The 24013-nt window shown below is 45.6% G+C and overlaps 1 protein-coding gene across 1 annotated transcript in view; it reads right to left on the bottom strand.

Moving 5' to 3' along the window:
* PNPLA7 (patatin like phospholipase domain containing 7) overlaps positions 1 to 24013 on the bottom strand; it is a 2530065-nt gene that overhangs the window by 394670 nt on the left and 2111382 nt on the right. Inside the window, exons 29-30 of the mRNA XM_030206608.1 lie at positions 7368 to 7484; positions 7147 to 7216 (exon numbers count right to left, since the gene is read on the bottom strand). Of these exons, the coding sequence (XP_030062468.1) occupies positions 7147 to 7216; positions 7368 to 7484 (187 nt within the window). The remainder of the gene's footprint in view (positions 1 to 7146; positions 7217 to 7367; positions 7485 to 24013) is intronic.

The following is a 24013-nucleotide window of genomic DNA, read 5'->3' as shown; positions in this document are numbered from 1 at the left end:
TGATCCAATCTGTTATAATTGTTGTTTTATTGACTACTGATCTGGCATTTATGTATCCTACTTGAATTATTTGGTAAGGGTCCGTTTTTAACGTTGTGTTGATTTTGATTAGTTGTTGTTCCTTTATTTTAGTTGGATCCTTGTTTCCCTTCTGTTGTGGTTGTCCACGTGTCGGTGGTTTTCCTTTGTTAGAATTGTTGTCGGTTTGGTAATGTGTATTGTTTCGTATTAGTCTTTGGTGTGTGTGTAGCTCTGAGAGAGAGGGAGGCTGCATTGCATTGTATTGTATTGGGGCTCTAAAGTGCATTTTACATTGTTGAAACTGATATAATTATTGGGAATATCTGGATTTATATTACAACAAGGAAAGTTTATTTTTTTATATTCTAGGGCAATTTTGGAAGTTAAATCATTTGAAAATTCTTTGACCAGACTGTACCAATTCTGGTCCCATCCAGAGAATTGCCTTAACAACAGTAGTTAGCTGACACTTTGGGACTTAATCATTACACAGCAGGAGGTAAGGGTTGAGCTCTGAATAGGGGTCAAACCATTTGTAACTTTGCTCAGGTGCTGACCTCTCTGTCTGTACCTGAAGCAAACTCCTCCAAAGTAAAACAAATTCGGACCTTTTAAATTCCAAACTTCTCAACTTTCTGGCTAAGGTGAGATACCTGATATTCCCTTTAATTTAATGCTTAGTGCTTAATTAATTTTGCCCTGTGAAACCTCTTATTTTCTTTCTCTTTCTTTCTTTCTCTTCCTGTCAAGCTCTGAGAGAGAGGGAGGCTGCATTGCATTGTATTGTATTGGGGCTCTAAAGTGCATTTTACATTGTTGAAACTGATATAATTATTGGGAATATCTGGATTTATATTACAACAAGGAAAGTTTGTTTTTTTTATATTCTAGGGCAATTTTGGAAGTTAAATCATTTGAAAATTCTTTGACCAGACTGTACCAATTCTGCTCCCATCCAGAGAATTGCCTTAACAGTAGTTAGCTGACACTTTGGGACTTATAATCCCACCCACCCTCCCCACATCTCACCCACCCCAGGGTTTTCCACTCATTTATAGACAAACCAAACCTCATTAACTTTACTCAATCATACACAGGCACTCTTACAGACTGTTAACCCCAACTAAGTACACCTGTTCATACCCAATTCAACGAATCAGGATGACTTTTATTCTCTGCAATAACTGTGGTACTTTAGTTTCAAGGCCAATCATCTGGAGACTTAAAGCTTGCCCTATCTGTCTTCAGCTATCTAGTTTTAAACAAGAGCTCAGTAAAGTAATGCAAGAATTGGATACAATTAAAGCAGCTTCTAGGACTGCACAGAGAAATAGCTTCTCACCACTCCCTCAGAGAATAAAACCACATAAGAACAGATGGTTCACAGTAGGCTCAGGCAGACTTCGTCATGTGACACAGAAGCATCCACCCGCACAAGTGTTGCCACTAAAGAATTCTTTTGCTCCATTACAGCACTGTAATGCTCCTGAAAATAGAACTGAAGCAGAGGAAAAAGCAATAAAGTTGGAACAAAAAGACATGAAGGTACCCAAAGTGAAAAGACACCCCCAAATCACTAATGTTGAAACACATACCAAGAAATATAGATGGAAAGCGATGGCCACAAATGCTCGTAGTCTAAGCAATAAAGTTCATGACCTTCAAGCCCTGATGTTGGAGGCAGACTTAGATGTTGTTGCAATCACAGAGACATGGCTCAATGGTTCCCACGAATGGGATGCAAGCATACCAGGCTATAATCTATTTAGGAAGGATAGAGAGGGTCATAAAGGTGGAGGAGTAGCTCTGTATGTGAGGAATGATATCATGGCAACTGAAATGACAGGGACCTGGGGAAAAGAAGAAGCGATATGGATCACCTTAAAAAGAGAGGATAGAACCTCTGTCCACGTGGGTGTTGTCTACAGACCCCCCACACAATTAGAGGAACTAGATAAAGATCTGATTGCAGATATTCAAAAATTAGGAAAGAAAAAAGAGGTTCTGTTGATGGGAGATTTCAATCTGCCGGATGTAGATTGGAAGGTTCCGTCTGCCAAATCAGAAAGAAGTAGAGAGATCGTGGATGCTTTCCAAAGTGCTCTGCTCAGACAGATGGTGACGGAACCCACGAGGGAGGGAGCGATGCTGGATCTGGTGCTCACAAATGGGGATAGTGTATCAAATGTGCGAGTGTGTGCACACCTGGGAAGCAGTGACCATCAAACGGTTTGGTTTGATATAACAGCTGAAGTGGAGGGCGGCCACTCTAAACTCAAAGTCCTGGATTTCAAGCGTGCTGACTTTAGTAAAATGGGGGAATACCTGAGGAAGGAGATGATGGGCTGGGAGGACGAACATGAAGTGGAAGGGCAGTGGTCCAGGCTGAAAGAAGGAATAAATAGGGCCACAGACCTTTATGTAAGGAAAGTAAATAAAAGCAAGAAAAAAAGGAAACCGATATGGTTCTCCAAGCAAGTGGCTGAGAAAATAAAGGCTAAAGAGTTGGCGTTCCAGAAATATAGAAAATCTCAAGAAGAGGAACACGGGGAGGAATACCGGATGAAACTAAAAGAAGCCAAGAGAGAGGTACGTCTGGCGAAGGCGCAAGCGGAAGAACAAATGGCTAGAAATGTAAGGAGGGGCGACAAAAATTTCTTCAGGTATATTAGTGAAAGAAGAATGACTAAAAAGGGAATTGTGAGACTAAAAGATACAGCGAACCAGTGAACCGCTATGTAGATAATGATGAAGAAAAAACCAATTTGCTAAATAGATACTTTTGTTCTGTTTTCACTGAAGAAAATCCTGGAGAAGGACCGCGAGGGACTGGCAAAAGTACACCTGAGAATGGAATGGATATAGCACCGTTCACGGAAGAGAGTGTGCATCAACAACTTGGAAAGCTAAAGGTGGACAAAGCCATGGGACCGGACGGGATCCACCCCAGAATATTGAGGGAGCTCAGAGAGGTCCTGGCGGGTCCTCTTAAAGATTTATTTAATAAATCATTGGAGACGGGAGAGGTTCCGAGGGACTGGAGAACGGCGGAGGTGGTACCTCTTCACAAAAGTGGTGATAGGGAAGAAGCTGGAAACTACAGGCCGGTAAGCCTCACTTCGGTTATTGGAAAAGTAATGGAAGCCATGCTGAAGGAAAGGATAGTGAATTTCCTAGAAGCCAACAAGCTGCAAGATCCGAGACAACATGGTTTTACCAGAGGGAAATCGTGCCAAACGAATCTCATTGAATTCTTTGATTGGGTAACTGGAGAATTGAATCATCGACGTGCTATAGACATAATCTACTTAGATTTTAGCATAGCTTTTGACACGGTTCCTCACAGGAGGCTCTTAAATAAACTAGATGGGCTGAAGATAGGTCCCGAAGTGGTGAACTGGATTAGGAACTGGTTGACGGACAGACGACAGAGGGTGGTGGTAAATGGAGTTCGCTCGGAGGAGGGAAAGGTGAGTAGTGGAGTGCCTCAGGGATCGGTGCTGGGGCCGATTCTGTTCAATATATTTGTGAGTGACATTGCCGAAGTGTTAGAAGGTAAAGTTTGCCTATTTGCGGATGATACTAAGATTTGCAACAGAGTGGACACCTGGGAGGGAGTGGAAAGCATGAAAAGGGATCTTAGGAAGCTAGAAGAATGGTCTAAGGTTTGGCAATTAAAATTCAATGCGAAGAAATGCAAAGTGATGCATTTAGGGAGTAGAAACCCACGAGAGACTTATGTGTTAGGCGGTGAGAGTCTGATAGGTACTGAGGGGGAGAGGGATCTTGGGGTGATAGTATCCAAGGATCTGAAGGCGACGAAACAGTGTGACAAGGCGGTGGCTGTAGCGAGAAGGTTGCTAGGCTGTATAGAGAGAGGTGTGATCAGCAGAAGAAAGGAAGTGTTGATGCCCCTGTACAAGTCGTTGGTGAGGCCCCACCTGGAGTATTGTGTTCAGTTTTGGAAGCCGTACCTTGCGAAGGATGTTAAAAAAATGGAAGCGGTGCAAAGAAAAGCTACGAGAATGGTATGGGATTTGCGTTCCAAGACGTATGAGGAGAGACTTGCTGACCTGAACATGTATACCCTGGAGGAAAGGAGGAACAGGGGTGATATGATACAGACATTCAAATACTTGAAAGGTATTAATCTGCAAAAAAATCTTTTCCATAGATGGGAAGGCGGTAGAACGAGAGGACATGAAATGAGATTGAAGGGGGGCAGACTCGGGAAAGATGTCAGGAAGTATTTTTTCACGGAGAGGGTGGTGGATGCTTGGAATGCCCTCCTGCGGGAGGTGGTGGAGATGAAAACAGTAACGGAATTCAAACATGCGTGGGATATGCATAAAGGAATCCTGTGCAGTAGGAATGGATCCTCAGAAGCTTAGCCGAAATTGGGTGGCGGAGCAGGTGGGGGAAGAGAGGTTGGTGGTTTTGAGGCGAGGATAGTGGAGGGCAGACTTATACGGTCCGTGCCAGAGCCGGTGATGGGAGGCGGGACTGGTGGTTGGGAGGCGGGAAATATTGCTGGGCAGACTTGTACGGTCTGTGCCCTGAAAAAGGCAGGTACAAATCAAGGTAAGGTATACACATATGAGTTTATCTTGTTGGGCAGACTGGATGGACCATGCAGGTCTTTTTCTGCTGTCATCTACTATGTTACTATGCAGTATGGGTATCATGGTGCACTCGATGAGTGGATTGGTTATAGTTGTGTGAATCAGTGTTATGAAATAGAATAGTAGGAGTAGTTTGTGTGTATTCATCAGGTCAGCTTCCTGAGATTAGCGACAGGTCATGGAGGTTTAATAGACTGAAGTGAAAGAGAGCCTGTCAAGTGATTTTTTGGTTAGTCTCTGTTTCCACTCTCCTGTGCAGCTGTCATTGGTATACACTCAATTCATTATCAGGAGGTTTGATAGACTGGAGTGGAAGTAAGTCTTTCTAGTTTATACTAGGCTTTTGGTTGATCTCTGTTTCCACTCTTCCACTCACCCGTCATTACCCTAGACTCAGATCAAGCAAGCAGATCTCAAAGCTGTTTGATCGCATTTTATGGAGTGGAGGTGAGGAGGAGGAGTGAAGTTGAGGAGAGGGAGGGTGATCTGGATAACAACGGGCGGTGCGAATGATGTTGAATGGCCTCGTGTGTCCCACTGGAGAAAGGTCGGCTATTTCCCCTACTACGGGAGGCACTGGCGAGCACCGTCGGACGGCATCGTGGGTCTCCCTGGAGAAAGGTCGGCGATTTCCCTTACTACTAGTCTCTTTGGGAAGGAGTAAGGTGATTCTTGGGATGCTTAACCTTATCACCCAGGCAGCCCATACACCACTTCTATGGGATACAACATCTGTAGCAGAGTAGAGGAAATTTTAACTGTTAACAGGCTACAGCAGCAAAAAGTTATTTCTTCTGGATTTCTTGTGTGAATGGAAAGTCTGATGCCTTGCTTGCCCAGCCCCCCAGCCTTAAAGGTTGGCCCCAGGTCCCTCCAAATAAATTCTTTGTGTGCCCTTCTTCCCACCAACCCAGGCAGTGACTAGGTAGTTACCTTGCTCACATCTACAACCAAGGGGATTGCATAAAGCTTTCAATCTTCTGGTTACCTCCTTTTTCTGCAGTATTTATTGAAGGCATTTAAAAAGTAGTTTAGTTGCTCATTAGCCCACTCCAAGATGGTGAAACAAGGGTCTGCAAACAAGCTGCAGGTAAGAACTTTTTTCTGGACTAACTCATTGGCATCCAACTGCATCATAACAAGGATTAGATGTTTAGCCCACCTTTGCAAATGGCAATCAAGGAAGCATAAGGCATTTTTAGAATTCTGGTATAAGTCCCTTCCGCAAAGAGCTTATAATTTAAGTGGACACCTGCCAAGTTCACAAGACATGTCAGTGGGGGAAATGGAATTTAAACCCTGCTGCATAAAGCAGTTTTCTTTGTCATTCTTGGGGGCTAGTTATAAATTAAAAAGGAAAAATACTGCATATGATAATTAATAGGAAAAGGGAAAGGGGATGGGACTAGATATACTGCTTTTCTGAGGTTTTAATCAAAGAGGTTTACATATTATATACAGGTACTTCTTTTGTACCTGGGGCAAATGAGGGTTAAGTGACTTGCCTCGAGTCACAAGGAGCTGCAGTGGAAATGAAATCCAGTTCCACAGATTCTCAGGCCACTAGGTACTTCTCCACTATAAGTTCAGGAAGTGGGAGGCCCATCTTTATCTTGTCCTATATGATGGCACAGGACTATCATGGTGGGGTTCTTGAAGAGGAGCAGGAATGTGTGAGACTGTGCAAGGTTAGACCAAGCAGAACACGCCTCAGCGGTGTGTAAATTACATTATAATAGGGATTCTCAACCCAGTCTTCGGGACACAACTAACCAGTCAGATTTTCAGATTGCCCATAATAAATATGCATGAGATAGAGTTGCATAAAATGGAGGCAGTTCCTACAAATTTATCTCATGCATATTTACTGCGAATATCCTGAAAACCTAACTTGCTAGGTGTGGCCCGAGGACTGGGTTGAGAACCGCTGCATTACAGGAATCCCCTCCTGCACTGGCTAATTTTAAAAAATATATCAAATAACTTTTCTTAAAATGGACTCTAAGTTGCACATAATTCAAAATGTGTTTAACCCTCCAGCTGCTATCCTCCTACAGAAAATGTAATTGCTTAAACAATGTAAGATATTACATAGTCCAATAATTATCAAAAATAAAAATTGTTTTTTCTACCTTTGTTTTCTGAGGTTCAGGCAGTTTTCATCTGTTTTCTGAACCTCTTTCCTGATTCTTTTTCCATTTTACAACCTCTGTTCCCTATCATTCTCTCTCTTTCTCCCCTCAGTATCTCCCATCTTATTTTTCAGGAGTTTTTTTTTCACTGTCTAATGTCTTTTCAGGTCTCTCTCTCTTGCTCATATTTCATCTCTGTTTCACACCATTCCACCTCCCCTCTCAGTCTCTTAGCCCATCTCTTTCTTTCCACTAGTATCACTCTTCCCAACCAGCTAGGTGGTTAGCCCCATACAGCTGTACAATAAAAGAAATAGGGAGGAACATAAAAGAAGGAATGAAGTTCATCTTGTCCTGAAGAAACCACTTACCATCAGTATGGACTCTCATTGCTGAAGCTGTAATATCTGTGGTTATGGTGAAATAAGGGATCCAGAGATCCTGCAATATAGAGACAGCAGTACAACATTTAAGATTAGGGCAAGGGTAGGTGGCTTCTCTAGCAGTGAAAGCAGAAAATGATGTTGGGTCAAAAGAAGAAATGCACACAAGCAGCACATAAAAATTCTTACACAAATGTAGGACCAATTACCTCAATCTGTTTATCTTGGAAGATGCATCTGATGCTTTTGTTGAAGCCTGCACCAGAAAACATGGACGTGATTGGATATGTTAAGTCTAAGACTTTGTTTAACACGGATGTCATGCTCTGAAAGAGGGAAGACAAAAGTGAGAAAATGAAAGCCAATTTTCTGTAATGAAATCATTCACGTTACTTCGCTTGTAAACTTTGAGCAAAACGTAAATAAGGTTATGAAATGGAACATTTAGAGCATCTTGAGGAGAAGAGGACAGAAGGAAATTTGATTTCACACAACTACTGTCAACACACTTTATAAACACACAGAAAAGACAACCACCCCGGGGCAGAAACAACTGGGAACTTTAAAATGAAACAAAATAGTGTCCCGCCTCCTCTGATATACACTTCCTTCTGCTGTTGGTAGTAGGAAAAGCAGAGTAGTTAAGTGTCTGAGTACAAGGTGCTGTGTCAGCTGCTATTTGATTTAATTTTAAAGCTTCCAGTTGTGGCAATGGATCAGAGCCACAGGGCCAGGAGAGGTTTATTGAGAGGAGGGTGGACTACAAGGAGGAGCATGAAGGGATGATGCTGGAGGGGGAGGGGAGAGAGAAGGGGTGATGCTGGGAGGGGGAGGGGAAGAAATATGCTTGAGTGGGAGAGGGGAGATGCTGGACACCATGGAGGAAGAAATAGGGAGACCGAGGGGAGACGCTAGATTTGAGGTGAGCAGGGGGAATAGACAAGGATTCTGATTTAAATAGGCTGGGAGAAGAAGGCTGACTGGCAGATGCTGGGAGATGGGAAAAGAGGGGCAGGGATTAAGATGGGAGAAAGGGGGTGATTTAGAGAGAAGAGTCTGTGGCTGGGGCTGGAAGAAGGGGCTTGAGGGGTGACCCAGAGGCTAGAGGCTGAGTTGAGAGAAGGGAATTTTGGGAGAAGGGTCTGATTCTGGGGCTGGGAGAAGGGGGACAATGTTGGTAGGTGGCAGTGGGAGGTGGTTAATACTGGGGCAGTGAGAAAGGAGGACAGGCAGTGTGGTGAGGGGTGAAACAAGGGCATATGCAGCAGAAGATGCAGAAGAATGGATGCTGGGGGCAGGATAAATGAATATTGGAGGAGGTACGGGAGAGAGGCAGGGCAAATGGATGTTGGGGAAAGGGGAGAAAAAGGCAGAGGGCTATGAAGAGGATGAGGAGACAGACCTTAGAATGAGATAATAGAGGGTGGAAATGGGAGGAAAAAAATGGAAGCCTGGCTAAGGTGGAAAGACAAAAGAGTGGGTCTGGAAGTTGAGTAGGGATGAGTGACAGGGAAGGAATGGGGTGTGAAGTAAATCAAAGGCCTATGTTTTCTGCTATTATGAATTGTACAGTTAGTCAGCTAGGAATGTTGGGGAAGTGCAGTAGCAAGTACACACTGAAGGCCATGTTCGGAATACAAGAGAGGATCTGCTCAGAAATGAAATAAGATGATCATATAGAAGTTATGTAAATAACGGGGATGTGTCTTATGTAAAATACCTGGCACATAGTATAGCCCTGTCTCATACAGGTACAAACTGGTTTTGGGCAGAATCTGTTTTCCTCAAAAGTGTTTGACGATATAAGAGATCAGACAGTGATCTCGTCAAGTTACCTCATGACCAAGTTCTGTTAACCATGCATGTCTGGCTTGTATCATTTTCTGCACCTTCTGTCAAAATAAGGAGTGCAAAAGGGCATCACTCATTAGTGAGGGGCAGTCAACAAGATTAGCAAGTGTTAGGTTACTAATCAGTATTATTTTTACGCGCAAACAAGCCAAGTATGTATTATCCTGGGTTGTACATACGGAAATCGCAATATTGTAACACTATCCTGCTTATAATCGAAAGAGAAAAACGCCTATATTGCAACCCAAATCGGGAGATGGGCGTCTTTCTCCCGTGGGCGCCCAAATCGGTATAATCGAAAGCCGATTTTGGGCGTTTCCAACTGCAATCCGTCGTGGAAACGGGTAAAGTTGACGGGGGCGTGTCGGAGGCGTGGTGAAGGCGGAACTGGGGTGTGGTTATCGGCCGAGAGATGGGCGTCTTTAGCTGATAATAAAAAAAAAAAGGCGGTTTTACCGCGATTTTGGGTCACTTTTTTTGGACCCTTTTTCTTCACGAACAAGTCCCAAAAAAGGGCCCCAACTGCCCAGATGACCACTGGAGGGAATCGGGGATGACCTCCCCGGACTCCCCCAGTGGTCACCAACCCCCTCCCACCAAAAAAACCCAATTTAAAACTTTTTTTCCAGCCTCTATGCCAGCCTCAAATGCCGTACCCACCTCTATGACAGCAGAATGTGTTCTATCCTGTGACAGCCTTTCCCTGGTTCTGATGTGGCTCTCGGGTGAGTGTGACACCTTTTCTGTTATGCGCACTGCAGAGTCACATCAGCAATGCATTGTGATGGGTGTAGGGTATTGGGCTCCGTGATTCCACTAGCTTGTGGCAAATGCTCACGATGTTGGTAGTTGGTAGGCTCTACTCCCATGGTGCTTTTCCCCCTGCTTACTGGTCAGAGTGTGCCCTGTTTTGTTTCCGGTAGTCCATGAGGTAGTGGCCATTTTTGTAAGCCAGTTTTAGATCCTTTTCACGTGTTAGCCATGTTACAGAACAGTTCTTACCTTGAATGTGGCTGAAAGAGGGCATTGTACAGCATTCTGCCAGCTCTGACCTACTGCTAATCTCAGTACCAGCGAGACTCGTTGCCAGTGGGGCACAACCTCTGATCTGCAGTTAACTGTGAGTAAGCGTGCTTATTCCAATAAAGGACGTTTTCTGAGAGATTAGTCTTCAGGTGTCAACTGGTGTGCCAATGTTATATAGCAGCAACAAGTCCTAGAGGCCTGCTTGTATGCAGGTCCCTGGAGCACTTTTAGTGGGTACCGCAGTGCACTTCAGCTAGGTGGACCCAGGCCCATCCCCCCCCTACCTGTAACACTTGTGCTGGTAAATGGGAGGTCTCCAAAACCCACTGTACCCACATGTAGGTGCCCCCTTCACCCCTAAGAGCTATGGTAGTGTTGTACATTTGTGGGTAGTGGGTTTTGGGGGAGGGGGGTTGGGTGCTCAGCACCCGTGGTAAGGGAGCTATGCATGTGGGAGCTGTTTCTGAAGCCCACCGCACTGACCTCTAGGGTGCCCAGTTGGTGTCCTGGCATATCAGGGGGGCCAATGTACTACGAATCCTGGCCCCTCCCATGACCAAATGGCCCAGATTAGGACGTTTTTGAGCTGGGCGTTTTTAGTTTCCATTATCGCTAAAAAAAACAAACGCCCAGCTGAAAAACGTCCATTTTTTCGAAAATACGGTCTGTCCCACCTGTTCACGTACCCGTTTTCGAACATAGACGCCCATGGAGATAGGCGTTCGCGTTCGATTATGCCCCTCCACATAAGGTATAGCACAAACCCTGTAGTTCAGACAGAGAATCTGAATGCTTAATCCCCGTTTCTCAGCGCTGACATAATAAATAATTTCTTCTTATAGTGCTACTAGTAAAAAAAGGCCCGTTTCTTAACGTAATGAAATGGGCGCTAGCAATGTAATGAGTTCCTGTCATTAATGTTTCCATGGTTGTATTCTGAATATAATTGTTGTTTACATGTGTAAGATTTCTTTATATACAATATTTTTTGTGTAAACTGTGTTACAATGCGGTAAAAGTTTTCCTTGTTCAGGCCCTTCAATCAGTTTAACAATCACATCAGAAGAGCTCCTTACTCGTGAGAATGCAACATACAGTTGCCCATGTGAGAGACTGAGAGTGACAGCGTGTTTTACAGACAGTGTAAGAGAGAGATACACAGAATGATTGAGTGTGTGTGTGTGATGTCTGTGAGTGACAAAGTGATTAAATGTTTGTCTTCCCTTCCGTTCTGTGCACTTGCCTCCACTGATGTTCGTACCTCCCTGTATATGATTGTTAGAGATTCAATCCACTCCACTTCCCTCCTCCAAGTTCCGTTCTCTCTGATTGGTTCTTCATTCCTGTGACGTCGTGTTTGTTTGCTTGGCAACTATGCAGTGTTCCGTTTCCTCGACGTGAGGGCGGGGACAGTGAGAGCCAATGAACCACTGAACTACAGACTTACGAACCCTACACTGCCACAGAGTTAGCTTCAGAATGTTGGAAGTGCTTTTTATTATATAGGATGGGATCTGATTATTCAGTTCTCTACAAGTGTTAGTTGATGGGAATCTGGAGATTTTGAATTAGACTGTTTCAGATTGCCCAGGGTGGGATACCAGTTACCATTTGGCACCAGGTGAGAACTTTTCTTCTTACTACAGAGCTGTGTATGGTTGAGTTTTCTCTGTGGTCCTTTCAAAACCTCTTGATCTCTCACTTTTCTTTCCTCCTGCTAGTGTAAAGCCAATGTAGCATTATAGAAACTTTGAAGGTGATTTATTTAACTGAACAATGTGGCCAAATATTTCAGCTTGCCCTTTTGTCACTTCCATCCCACAGCTGGGAATTTATTCTGTTCTTATCTCTGTGTTTCACTCTCAGGGTTGGTTTTGGGGACACCCTTCTTTCCAGTTTGAAGGATTCTTGAGCACCCTTCTTGGTAACACCCTTTTTTCCTGGTTGAGGCGTTCCCAAGTCTGTCTCCTCTTTCCTGGTTGAGGGGCTCCTGGTTCTGTCCCATCAGGTGGTATGGGGATGAAAGGCAGAGGTAGATGAGGCTGGGTAGGGTATATGTACAGAGGATGGAAACAGGGAACTAGAGGGTGGCTGAAAGATGGGAAAGCGAAAGATACATACCTGTAGCAGGTATTCTCCGAGGACAGCAGGCTGATTGTTCTCACATCTGGGTGACGTCCACTGCAGCCCCCTCCAACCGGAGAGTTTCACTAGCAAACTCAAAAAGTCTCACGGGAGGTCCTGCACGCAGGGCACGCCCACCGGCGCGGCCGTCTTCCCGCCCGTGCGCGACCGCTCCCCCTCAGTTAAATGAAAGAGCAAAAAAAGAAAACAACAATTCCAAAGGGGAGGAGGGAGGCTTGGTGAGAACAATCAACCTGCTGTCCTCGGAGAATACCTACTACAGGTATATATCGTTCTCTTTCTCCGAGGACAAGCAGGCTGCTTGTTCTCACATCTGGGGTACCCTAGCTCCCAGGCTCACTCAAAACAACAAAGAGGGTCAATTGGGCCTCGCAATGGCAAGGACATAACAAGAATTGACCTACGAAGAACAACTAACAGAGTGCAGCCTGAACAGAATAAAACTGGGCCTAGGGGGGTGGAGTTGGATTCTAAACCCGAACAGATTCTGCAGCACCAATGGCCCAAACCGACTGTCGCGTCGGGTATCCTGCTGGAGGCAGTAATGAGATGTGAATGTGTGAACTGATGACCACGTCGCAGCCTTGCAAATCTCCTCAATAGTGGCTGACTTCAAGTGGGCCACTGACGCCGCCATGGCTCTAACACTATGAGCCGTGACATGACCCTCAAGAGTCAGCCCAGCCTGGGCATAAGTGAAGGAAATGCAATCTGCTAGCCAATTGGAGATGGTGTGTTTCCAGACAGCAACCCCCTTCCTATTGGGGTCAAAAGAAACAAACATTTGGGCGGACTGTCTGTGGGGGCTTGTCCATTCCAGGTAGAAGGCCAATGCTCTCTTGCAGTCCAATGTGTGCAAGTGACGTTCAGAAGAGGTATGTAGACAGGGGAAGAATGTTGGCAAGACAATTGACTGATTCAGATGGAACTCTGACACCACCTTCGGCAGGAACTTAGGGTGAGTGCGGAGGACTACTCTGTTATGATGGAATTTGGTATAGGGAGCATGGGCTACCAAGGCTTGAAGCTCACTGACCCTACGAGCTGAAGTAACTGCCACCAAGAAAATGACCTTCCAGGTCAAGTACTTCAGATGGCAGGAATTCAGTGGCTCAAAAGGAGCTGTCATCAGCTGGGTGAGGATGACATTGAGATCCCATGACACTGTAGGAGGCTTGACAGGGGGCTTTGACAAAAGCAAACCTCTCATGAATCGAAAGACTAAAGGCTGTCCAGAAATAGGCTTACCCTCTACACAGGAATGGTAAGCACTAATCGCACTAAGATGGTTCCTTACTGAGTTGATTTTGAGACCAGACTCCGATAAGTGTAGAAGGTATTCAAGCAGGGTCTGTGTAGGACAAGAGCAAGGATCTAAGGCCTTGCTGTCACACCAGACGGCAAACCTCCTCCACTTGAAAAAGTAACTCTTCTTAGTGGAATCTTTCCTGGAAGCAAGCAAGACTTGGGAGACACCCTCAGAAAGACCCAAGGTGGCAAAATCTACGCCCTCAACATCCAGGCTGTGAGGGCCAGAGACTGGAGGTTGGGATGAGCATCTCAGCCCTCGGCTCATCCACAGTAACCACGGGGAAGGGAATGCTCACAGACATGTCTCTAATAAAGGAGGCAAAGGAAAGGCTCTCAGGTGGCGAAAGCTTCCTTTCCGGTGAAGGAGTAGGGTCAGAGGAAAGACCACAGGACTCCTCGGAAGAGAAATACCTGGGGTCCTCCTCCTTCCCCCACGAGGCCTCCTCCCTGACTTCAGTCCGAAACCGAGCCCGTCTCGACTCAGAGTAACCGGGTCCTCGATAATGACGTCAAGAGGTGGACTCCCGCGCCGGCGGGGACGAAGCTCCCTCCATCAACGTCAATGGAGAGTCCACCTGAGTGGTGGCCGAGACCGATGCCGCAAGCGGTACCGGTGTCAGCGACCACATCACAGGGCCAGAGCCAGCCAGCGTTTCCATCAATGGTGCCAAGGATACAAACACCCCCGGCACCGGGAGAGACTGGCGCAGCAGCCCTTCCAGGATACCTGGAAGAATGGCCCGGAGGCACTCGTCCAGAGTCTCTGTCAGGGAAGGCTGAGGGGCTGGTGCAGGAGTCAGAGATAGAATCTGCACGGGGCCAGGAGGTGGTACCGGACTGCCCCACGACCGACGCATCGACACCTCCTGGATGGAGGGGGAGCGGTCCTCCCGGTGTTGACACTTCTCGGGTGCCGAATCCCTCGACGTCCCGGAGCTCCCGGTACCGTGAGAAGGGGGCGACCGATGACGATGCTTCTTAGTTTGTTTCTTTCGATGCACGTCATCAGTGCTCCGCAGTACCGACGAGGAGGACATGGAATCCACACGCCTCCTCAGGGTCGGGTTCGAAAAGGGTCGGTCCCGACCGGCCTGCACAGCAGGGACTGTCGAGGCCCACTCGACTGCCCACTGCTCCCAGCGAGAGGTGGTAGTCGGGCCTGTGGTACCTGCTCTCCTGAGGTCGATGCCATATCCGGTGCCGAAGTTGACGACGCCGGTGCCGATGCTGTCAACGTTGACGCCAAAGAGCCGGGCCAATCTCCAAAAAGACAATCCCGCTGAGCTTGTCTCGCCATCTGTGTCTGCTTTTTTAAGCTAAGACACAATTTGCACACTTTGGGGTTATGTTCTGACCCGAGGCACTGAAGGCACCAAGCGTAGGTATCGGAAAGCGAAATTGCCCTGCCGCACTTCTTGAAGCCCTGGGAATCCTCGATGTCATCAATGGAAAAATAGCGGCAGCGAGATCAAAATTGTTGATGGTGGTGGCAAAAAGGGCCACAAAAGGGAAAAATGCGGATGCGCGGGCGGCGAAAGAAAACTTAAGGAGGCCAAAAACTAGCACACTATGGGAAAATCAAGTTTTTTCAAAAACGTTTTTGTGAAACGAAAAGAATAGTAAAAGAAGCGCCACTAAACAAGAAAAAAAGTGATCTAATTGCTAGACGGTTTCCAAGGGCTGAGAGGAGAGGGACGCAACGCAGTCTCTCTCCACCGTGGAAAACGAAAAACTGAGCGGGAGCGGTCACGCACGGGAGGGAAGATGGCCGCGCATGCGTGGTGGGCGTGCCCCGCGCGCGGGACCTCCCACGAGACTTTTTGAGTTTGCTAGTTATCAATAGAAATCAAACAAAATAAAACATGGAAAAGAAAATAAGATGATACCTTTTTTATTGGACATAACTTAATACATTTCTTGATTAGCTTTCGAAGGTTGCCCTTCTTCCTCAGATCGGAAATAAGCAAATGTGCTTATTTCCGATCTGAGGAAGAAGGGCAACCTTCGAAAGCTAATCAAGAAATGTATTAAGTTATGTCCAATAAAAAAGGTATCATCTTATTTTCTTTTCCATGTTTTATTTTGTTTGATTTCTATTGATAACCTTAAGAGTGGACTAACACGGCTACCACACTCCTCTACTTGAGTTTGCTAGTGAAACTCTCCGGTTGGAGGGGGCTGCCATGGATGTCACCCAGATGTGAGAACAAGCAGCCTGCTTGTCCTCGGAGAATAAGAGATACAGGTGGAAATGGGAGGGCTAGAGAAATAAGCGTATAAAGTGGAGCAACACAGAACTGGAGGGAGAAAAGAAGGAATAAAGTCTAGCTAACAGTAGATTAAAAGGCAGAAAAGAGAAGTAGAGAAAAAAGTTGAAACAGAAGGGCCAATGCCAGAGTGGGATGAAGGAAAAAGAGAGTAAAGAAACAGAAAACAGAAACAAGATCCTGGAAAACAGGCCCACCCATTTTTGGCTCAGGCCCACCCAGTCTCAGTGATCACCAATCAGGTGACAGCTGCCTTGCACATCACATCGCTGCTGCTCCAATCACTTAGCTCAGTCAGCTATGTGTAGAAAGTAGCGAAACAAATCTTGTGAGCTGAGGCCTGGAGCTCTGGTGTTATTTTTATTTTTTTTTAATTTACCAACAGACCTTCAGCAAGCAAAGTAGCAGCCCTCCTGCTGTACTGCTGTGTTTGCTACGTTGCTCTGCTCTGGACTCTGGAGTCCTGCATCAGGGTCTTTGTTAGTTCGCACCCTGCTGTGCTCTTAAGGTGCTTACCTCCATGGGCTCAGCTGTTCTGCTTCTGTTGGCTGCTGCAATAGCAAGCAATTGTTTTTAGTGTTCACTGACTCTCTGATGTTTGTTTGCCCCTGCTGTGCGATCATCAATCCTGCACAGCTCAGGTCTCAGTCAGCCCCCAGGAACCAAACCTGTGGCAAAGTCAGGAAGTCAGAAGTCCAAGACCAGTGCTGCTTTGAACTTAGCAGCTGGGGAAATCTGGGCACTCATTATCCTCCAGCCCCAGGCACCAGGAGTAAGTCAGTAGTCTACTCCCCCCTTCTCCCCAACACTGCACCACTTGCACACTGCAAGTGCATACACTGATCCGGGCTGTAGAGTTCTCTGAAATCTACAGGAAACTTCCTCTGCATTGGCCTCAGGTAAAAAAAAAAAAGAAAGAAAAGAAAAACAGTTTTATATTTAATGGTGATGGGCTTCTGGGTACGTTTGGTCTTCACAATGTTCAGTTTAAAGAAAAGCTGTACATTTCCTGTTGGTGGACTTCTGGGTGGGGGTGGGTGATTGGGAAGGGAAGAGGGGATTTAGACTATGGGGGAAGAGAGAGGGAAGGGCAGGACTGTTTCCAGACTATGAGGAGTAGGTAGAGGAGGGCTGATGCTGAGCTATGGGGGATGGGGAAGGGAAGGACAGGACTGATGTTGATACAAGGAAGGATGGGAAAAGGGGTAGGCAAGGGCAGGGCTGATGCTGGGGTATGAAAGGTAGGGAAGGGCAGGGCTGCAGAGATGCCAAGTTATCCAGTTCCAGGCTAGAGATTTGGGGGCAGTCCTGGTTTTGAACTTATATCTAGATTGTAAGCTCTTTGAGCAGGGACTGTCTTTTTTTTGTGTATGGTGTACAGCGCTGCGTATGCCTTGTAGCGTTATAGAAATGATAAGTAGTAGTAGTATATCCCAAAACAGTGTGGGATTTGTAGTGCCCATTGAGTGCTTCGAGTCCCATAATGCAACAGAATGGAGTAGGCAGAAATGCAGGACAGCCCCAAAATTTCCAGCCTGGAACTTGGTAAGTTGGCATCTCGGGGGCTGATGCTGGGCTACGGGACAATTCCTAATTTTTATTTTTGTTACATTTGTACCCTGCGCTTTCCCACTCATGGCAGGCTCAATGCGGCTTACATGGGGCAATGGAGGGTTAAGTGACTTGCCCAGAGTCACAAGGAGCTGCCTATGCCTGAAGTGGGAATTGAACTCAGTTCCTCAGTTCCCCAGGACCAAAGTCCACCACCCTAACCACTAGGCCTTTATTCTGTAATTGATGAGAGTTGTTCTGTGTTTTGGCATGTGCTTTGTGTGGGGACCTATATCAATCTGACTTGTCTGGCTTTTACAATGGGACATATATTGCTGTTGTGTATATTCACTGCTGCCTTTTCAAAGGTACTGTTATTGATATTTGTGTGTTCAGAATTGATGGTGTTAATGTTTTCTACATAGGCTCTAAGAAGCTTCATAAAATTTAATGTTACTTCACAAAGAATCTGGCAGGGAATGGATTTTGACAATGTTGCTATTACTGAGGTCCTATCAGAATCTGAATACACTTTTTTTCAGTTGAAAACTGTAAGAGGAAACATCTTAGCTGTGGACTATGACAGATCTGCCAAATATTTTTAGGCCAGTGTCCAATTTGCCAATTTTATCTAAAGTTTAAAAAAAGGTAATTTTAACACAATTTAATCAGGCATTTACGTTTGCTGTAAAGCAAGGTTTGATGAATATGTGCCATTGCTATAATTATTTTGCAGGATACTGTGATGTGTGTTGAGGTGTTTGCCATTATAATAGATTTATGTCTGGTCAAGTTTAAGTGCTGTTTGTCTAGTAATTGCCTAGAATTGTGGGATAGTGCAGGATAGAAATTTTTAAAATAAATTTTAAAATGGTGGTGTTCCATGAAGTATGTAGGCAGTTTATGATGACACAGGACAACTGTTGGGCAGATTATTTACTTATCCTTCATCAAGTGCACTCTGTGATAAAGTCACCTCCAGGATAGTTGGGTTAAGGCAGTTTCAGTCTGAAATACAAGTCCCAGAAGGCATTGCAGGCAAGGAGCCAGAGGGTGAGATGAAGAACCCGGACTGGACACCTAGCAGCAATCGGGGAAGACATGGGTGTAAGCTGGCAGGTTGTGTAGAATGGCTGCCACTAGGTAGAAAGAGAGTTAGGAAACCCTGTGTGCAGGAGCTCATCATTGGTCTCATTAGTCTAATGCTTAACTCAGCTGATTTGGGTGTGAGGAAGCTAATGGAAGGAGAATGATTGGTGGTGGTAGCTGAAGCCAGGGATTGATTAGGAAGGTGGGAAGGAGTCCCAGCAGTGGAGCAGGTCAGTTCAGGAGAGAGAAGCAGAAGGAGAGAAGAAGTTTGCAGGCTGAAAATCCTTGGGCAGGGAGGTCCCTAAAGTACTGAAGCAGACTGAAATTCCTTGGGTGAGAGGAAGTCCCAAAAGTATTGAATTCACTGTGAAGCTGAGGCAGGGGAAAACCCTTGGGTAGAAGGAGTCCCTAAAATATTGAACTCTCCTGAAGGTAAAGAGGATAGAAGGCAGAAAATGCTGCTTGGTGACTGAACTGTGATGATGAACTGAAAGAACTGTTTGTCTTGGGAATTGAATTACTGTTTATTGTGCATTGGATAAAGAGCCCATACTGGAGCCTGTAAGCATGTATTGAATCCTGGTATGTACTATGCTGCTGTTGGAACTGTGTACTAGAAACCTGCATGGAATAAAAGTCCTTAAGATTGAAGTTACTGGTGTACATCTATTTCTTAATTGTGCTGGGAGCCTGTGGCTGGAGGAGATTGTTCTATCCTTGGCTGCACAAGAGAGGCGCCTGGTTAAGGCATTATTTTGTAATATCCTATGAAACACTACTCATACCTGTATACATAATGCCCACCCATATTAGCTCTGGGCCCACCCAAAATGTCAGGTCTGGCTACGCCACTGCACTGGGGATGAATTGGGATTGTCGACAGCTCCTCCCGGAACCAAGGCTGTGCCTGCTGGTCTATACTTCTGCTCTGGGAACAGCACAAGGGCTCACCTTACCTGAATCCCTGACAGATAGTTGAGGCCATGAGCTCATCGGACAAAGCAATTAAGCACCCCCATACTGGGAAAAGACCAAGGGTCCTTCAAGCCCAGCATCCTGTCTCTGACAGTGGCCAATCCAGGTTTCAAGAACCTGGCAACCCCCCCCCCCCCCCAATTTTTTTAAAAATAATGTTCAATGGACTTTTCCTTCAGAAATCTGTCCAAACCCCACTTAAACTCCATAAGGCCAGCTGCTGTCACTACATTCTCTGGCAACGAGTTCCAGAGTCCAACTACACGCTGAGTAAAGAAACACTTTCTGCTATTTGTTTTAAATCTACCATATTCTAGCTTCATCTTGTGTCCCCTGGTTCTATTATTGTTTGAAAGTGTAAACAAACGCTTCACATCTGTCCGCTCTACTCCGCTCATTATCTTGTAGACTTCTATCATATCACCCCTCAGTTGCCTTTTCTCCAAGCTGAAGAGCCCTAACCTTCTCAGCCTTTCCTCATAGGAAAGTCGTTACATCCCTTTTATCATTTTCATCGCCCTTCTCTGCACCTTCTTCAATTCCTTTATATCTTTTTTGAGATGCGGCGACCAGAATTGAACACAATATTCGAGGTGCGGTCGCACCATGGAGCGATACAACGGCATTATAACATCCTCATGTTTGTTTGCCATCCGTTTCCTAATAATACTCAACATGCTGTGCACTTTCTTAGCCGCCACAGCACACTGAGCAGAAGTTTTCAACATCTTATCAACGATGACTCCCAGATCCCTTTCTAGGTCTGTGAGGCCTAATGCGGAACCTTGCATGACATAGCTGTAATTCGGGTTCCTCTTACCCACATGCATCACTTTGCACTTGTCAACATTGAACTTCATCTGCCACTTGGACGCCCAATCCCCCAGCCTTGCAAGGTCCTCCTGTAATCTTTCACACTCCTCCTGTGACTTGACGACCCTGAATAACTTTGTGTCATCTGCAAATTTAATTACCTCACTAGTTACTCCCATCTCTAGGTCATTTATAAATATGTTAAAAAGCAGCGGTCCCAGCACAGACTCCTGAGGGACCCCACTAACTACCCTTCTCCATTGAGAATACTGACCATTCAATCCTACTCTCTGCTTCCTATCTTTCAACCAGCTCTTAATCCATAGTAATACCCTACCTCCAATCACATGACTCTCCAGTTTCCTCTGGAGTCTTTCATGAGGCACTTTGTCAAACGCCTTCTGAAAATCCAGATACACAATATCCATCGGCTCCCCATTGTCCACTTGTTCACCCCCTCAAAAAAATGCAGTAGGTTGGTGAGGCAAGACTTCCCTTCATTAAATCCGTGCTGACTTTGTCTCATCAGCCCATGTTTTTGTATGTGCTCTGTAATTTTATTCTTAATAATAGCCTCTACCATTTTGCCCGGTACCGACGCCAGACTCACCGGTCTATAATTTCCCGGATCTCCTCTGGAACCTTTTAAAAAAATTGGCGTAACATTGGCTACCCTCCAGTCTACCGGTACCACACCGATTTTAGGGATAGATTGCATATTACTAATAGTAGCTCTACAAGTTCATTTTTCAGTTCTATTAATACTCTGGGATGAATACCATCTGGTCCTGGTGATTTACTACTCTTCAGTTTGCAGAACTGACCCATTACATTCTCCAAGTTTACAGAGAATTTGTTTAGTTTCTCTGACTCACCTGCTTCAAATACCCTTTCCAGCACTGGTGTCCCTCCCAAATCCTCCTCGGTGTAGACAGAAGCAAAGAATTCATTTAATTTCTCCGCTATTGCTTTGTCTTCCCTGATCGCCCCTTTAACACCACTTTTGTCCAGCAGCCCAACCGATTCTTCAGCCAGCTTCCTGCTTTTAATGTACCTAAAAAATTTTTTACTATGTATTTTCACTTCTAACGCTAACTTTTTTTCAAAGTCCTTTTTGCCCTCCTTATCTCCGCTTTGCATTTGGCTTGGCATTCCTTATGTTTTATCTTATTATTTTCAGTTGGTTTTCTTCTCCATTTTCTGAAGGATTAATTTTCGGCTCTAATGGATTCCGTTACCTTACTGTTTAGCCACGCCAGCTGACGTTTGGTCTTTTTTCCTCTTTTTATAGTAAGCGGAATATATATTTGTCCTGTACCTAGAGGATGGTGTTTTTGAACAGCATCCACACCTGATGCAATTTTTTTACCCTGTGAGCTGCTCCTTTCAGTCTTTTTTTCACCGTTTTCCTCATTTTATTGTAATCACCTTTTCTAAAGTTAAACGCTAGTGTATTTGATTTCCTAAGTTCACTTCCTTCAATGCCAATATCAAAACTGATCATATTATGATCACTGTTATCAAGTGGCACTCGCACCGTTACCCCCCACCCCCCCCCCCCCCCCCGCACAAGATCATGAGCTCCACTAAGGACTAAGTCTAGTATTTTTCCTTCTCTTGTCAGCTCCTGAACCAGCTGTTCCATGAAGTCGTCCTTGATTTCATCAAAATATTTTATCTCCCTGGCGTGTACTAATGTTACATTAACCCAGTCTATATCCGGATAATTGAACTCACCCATTATTATTACATTGCCCATTTTATTTGCTTCCCTAATTTCCTTTGACATTGCTGCGTCCGTCTGCTCGTCCTGGCCAGGCGGACAGTAGTACACTCCTATCACCATTTTTCCCCTTTTCACATGGAATTTCGATCCACAAAGATTCCAATAGGGGTTTTGTATCCTGCAATATCTGCAGCCTATCTGAGTCAAGGTTCTCATTAATATACAGCGCTACCCCTCCTCCAATCCTATGTACCCTATCTGTACGATCCAGCAATAACAGTCCCAATTTCATCATTTATTGGGAGTCCTCCAGGATGTCTGCTCAAAGCTTTCTATGCTGCGCTCTCAACAGCGGTCTGAAGTTCTGCCACAGGCAGGAGCCACTGCTTTGCTTCCTAACAGGGCACCTCTCCGAGTTCCAGAACCCACCAGATTTGATGGAACCGCCTCAGTATGCCGTGGCTTTCTGAATCAATGCCTTATGCTTTTTGAACTTCAACCTGCCTCCTTCCCATCCGAACGCACCAAAGTAACATAGAGGGGGATAATCGAATGGGGGCGCCCATCTCTAAGGACGGCCCTGTAAAGGGGCGGGGCAACCCATATTATCAAAACAAGATGGACGTCCATCTTTCATTTCGATAATAACATCAGGGACGCCCAAATCATGAAATTTAGGTTGACCTTATAGATGATCATCCCTGGTTTCGGTGATAATGGAAACCGAGGACGCCCATCTCAGAAACGACCACTAACTGAATGGAAAAAGCCCTTACCGATCCGGAAAGGAATGGGCATACATGAAGGAAATTGCATGCAAATGAGCTGCTCGCTGTTAGCTCATTTGCACACGATTTCCTTCCTAAGAAGGGGAAGCGACAGCCGTTGAGGATGCCCTTCTCTGCGATGGCAGTTGAGGATGTCCAAAATGTGGATGTTTCTGTGAAAAGGACATCCATGCCTTTGCTATGCCTCTGACACCCTCTTTATTTATTTATTTGGATTTTGGATCACAAGTAGCAGCAGTGGGATTTGAACCGACCACCTCTGGATTGCAAGACCAGTGCTTGAACCACTAGGCCAATCCGCCACTCCACTCCCTTGAAATTTGGCTGTCCCTGTGGGGGGCAGTTGAGGACGTCCAAAATGTTTGAAAGAAGGATGTGCATGCCTTCGTTATGCCTCCGCTGACACACACATACCCCCCCCCCCCACACACACACACACAGGGATGACCAAATTTCAAGGGAGTGGAGTGGAGTGGAGGAGTGGCCTAGAGCTTTGAGCACTGGTCTTGCAATCCAGAGGTGGCCAGTTCAAATCCCACTTCTGCTATTTGTGATCCAAAACCCAAATAAATAAATAAAGAGGGTGCCGGAGACACAGGGATGACCAAATTTCAAGGGAGTGGAGTGGAGTGGAGGAGTGGCCTAGAGCTTTGAGCACTGGTCTTGCAATCCAGAGGTGGCCAGTTCAAATCCCACTTCTGCTATTTGTGATCCAAAACCCAAATAAATAAATAAAGAGGGTGCCGGAGACATTGCAAAGGCAGGGATGTCCTTCTCACAGAAGCATCCACATTTTGGACATCCTCAACTGCCGTCACAGGGAAGGACGTCCTCAACTGCTGTCGCAGGGATGGAGGCATAGCGAAGGACATACTCTGGAAAAAAAAAAAGACAAAAGTTTTTCAAGTTGTTTTTTCGGGCTGGGAGGTGGTTAGTGACCACTGGGGAAGTCAGGAGAGGTCATCCCCGATTCACTCCGGTTGTCATCTGGTCAGTTTGGGCACCTTTTTGATGCTTGGTCATGAAAAAAAATGGACCAAGTAAAGTCGGCCAAATGCTCGTGACGGATACCCTTCTTTTTTCTATTATCGGCCGAGGACGCCCATCTGTTAACCACGCCCCCATCCCGCCTTCGGTACACTGCCAACAGGCCCCCTTGAACTTTGGTCTTCCCCACGACGGAAAGCAGTTGAGGACGTCCAAAATCGGCTTTCAATTATGCCGATTTGGGCAACCTTAGGAGAAGGACGCCCATCTCCCGATTTGTGTCGGAAGATGGGCACCCTTCTCCTTCGAAAATAAGCAGGATAGTA

The sequence above is a fragment of the Microcaecilia unicolor genome, chromosome 6 (genome assembly GCF_901765095.1).
Source record: "Microcaecilia unicolor chromosome 6, aMicUni1.1, whole genome shotgun sequence".
NCBI lineage: Eukaryota > Metazoa > Chordata > Amphibia > Gymnophiona > Siphonopidae > Microcaecilia > Microcaecilia unicolor.
Note: the sequence above shows the minus strand (reverse complement) of the source record. Positions and strands in the feature narration are given on the sequence as shown.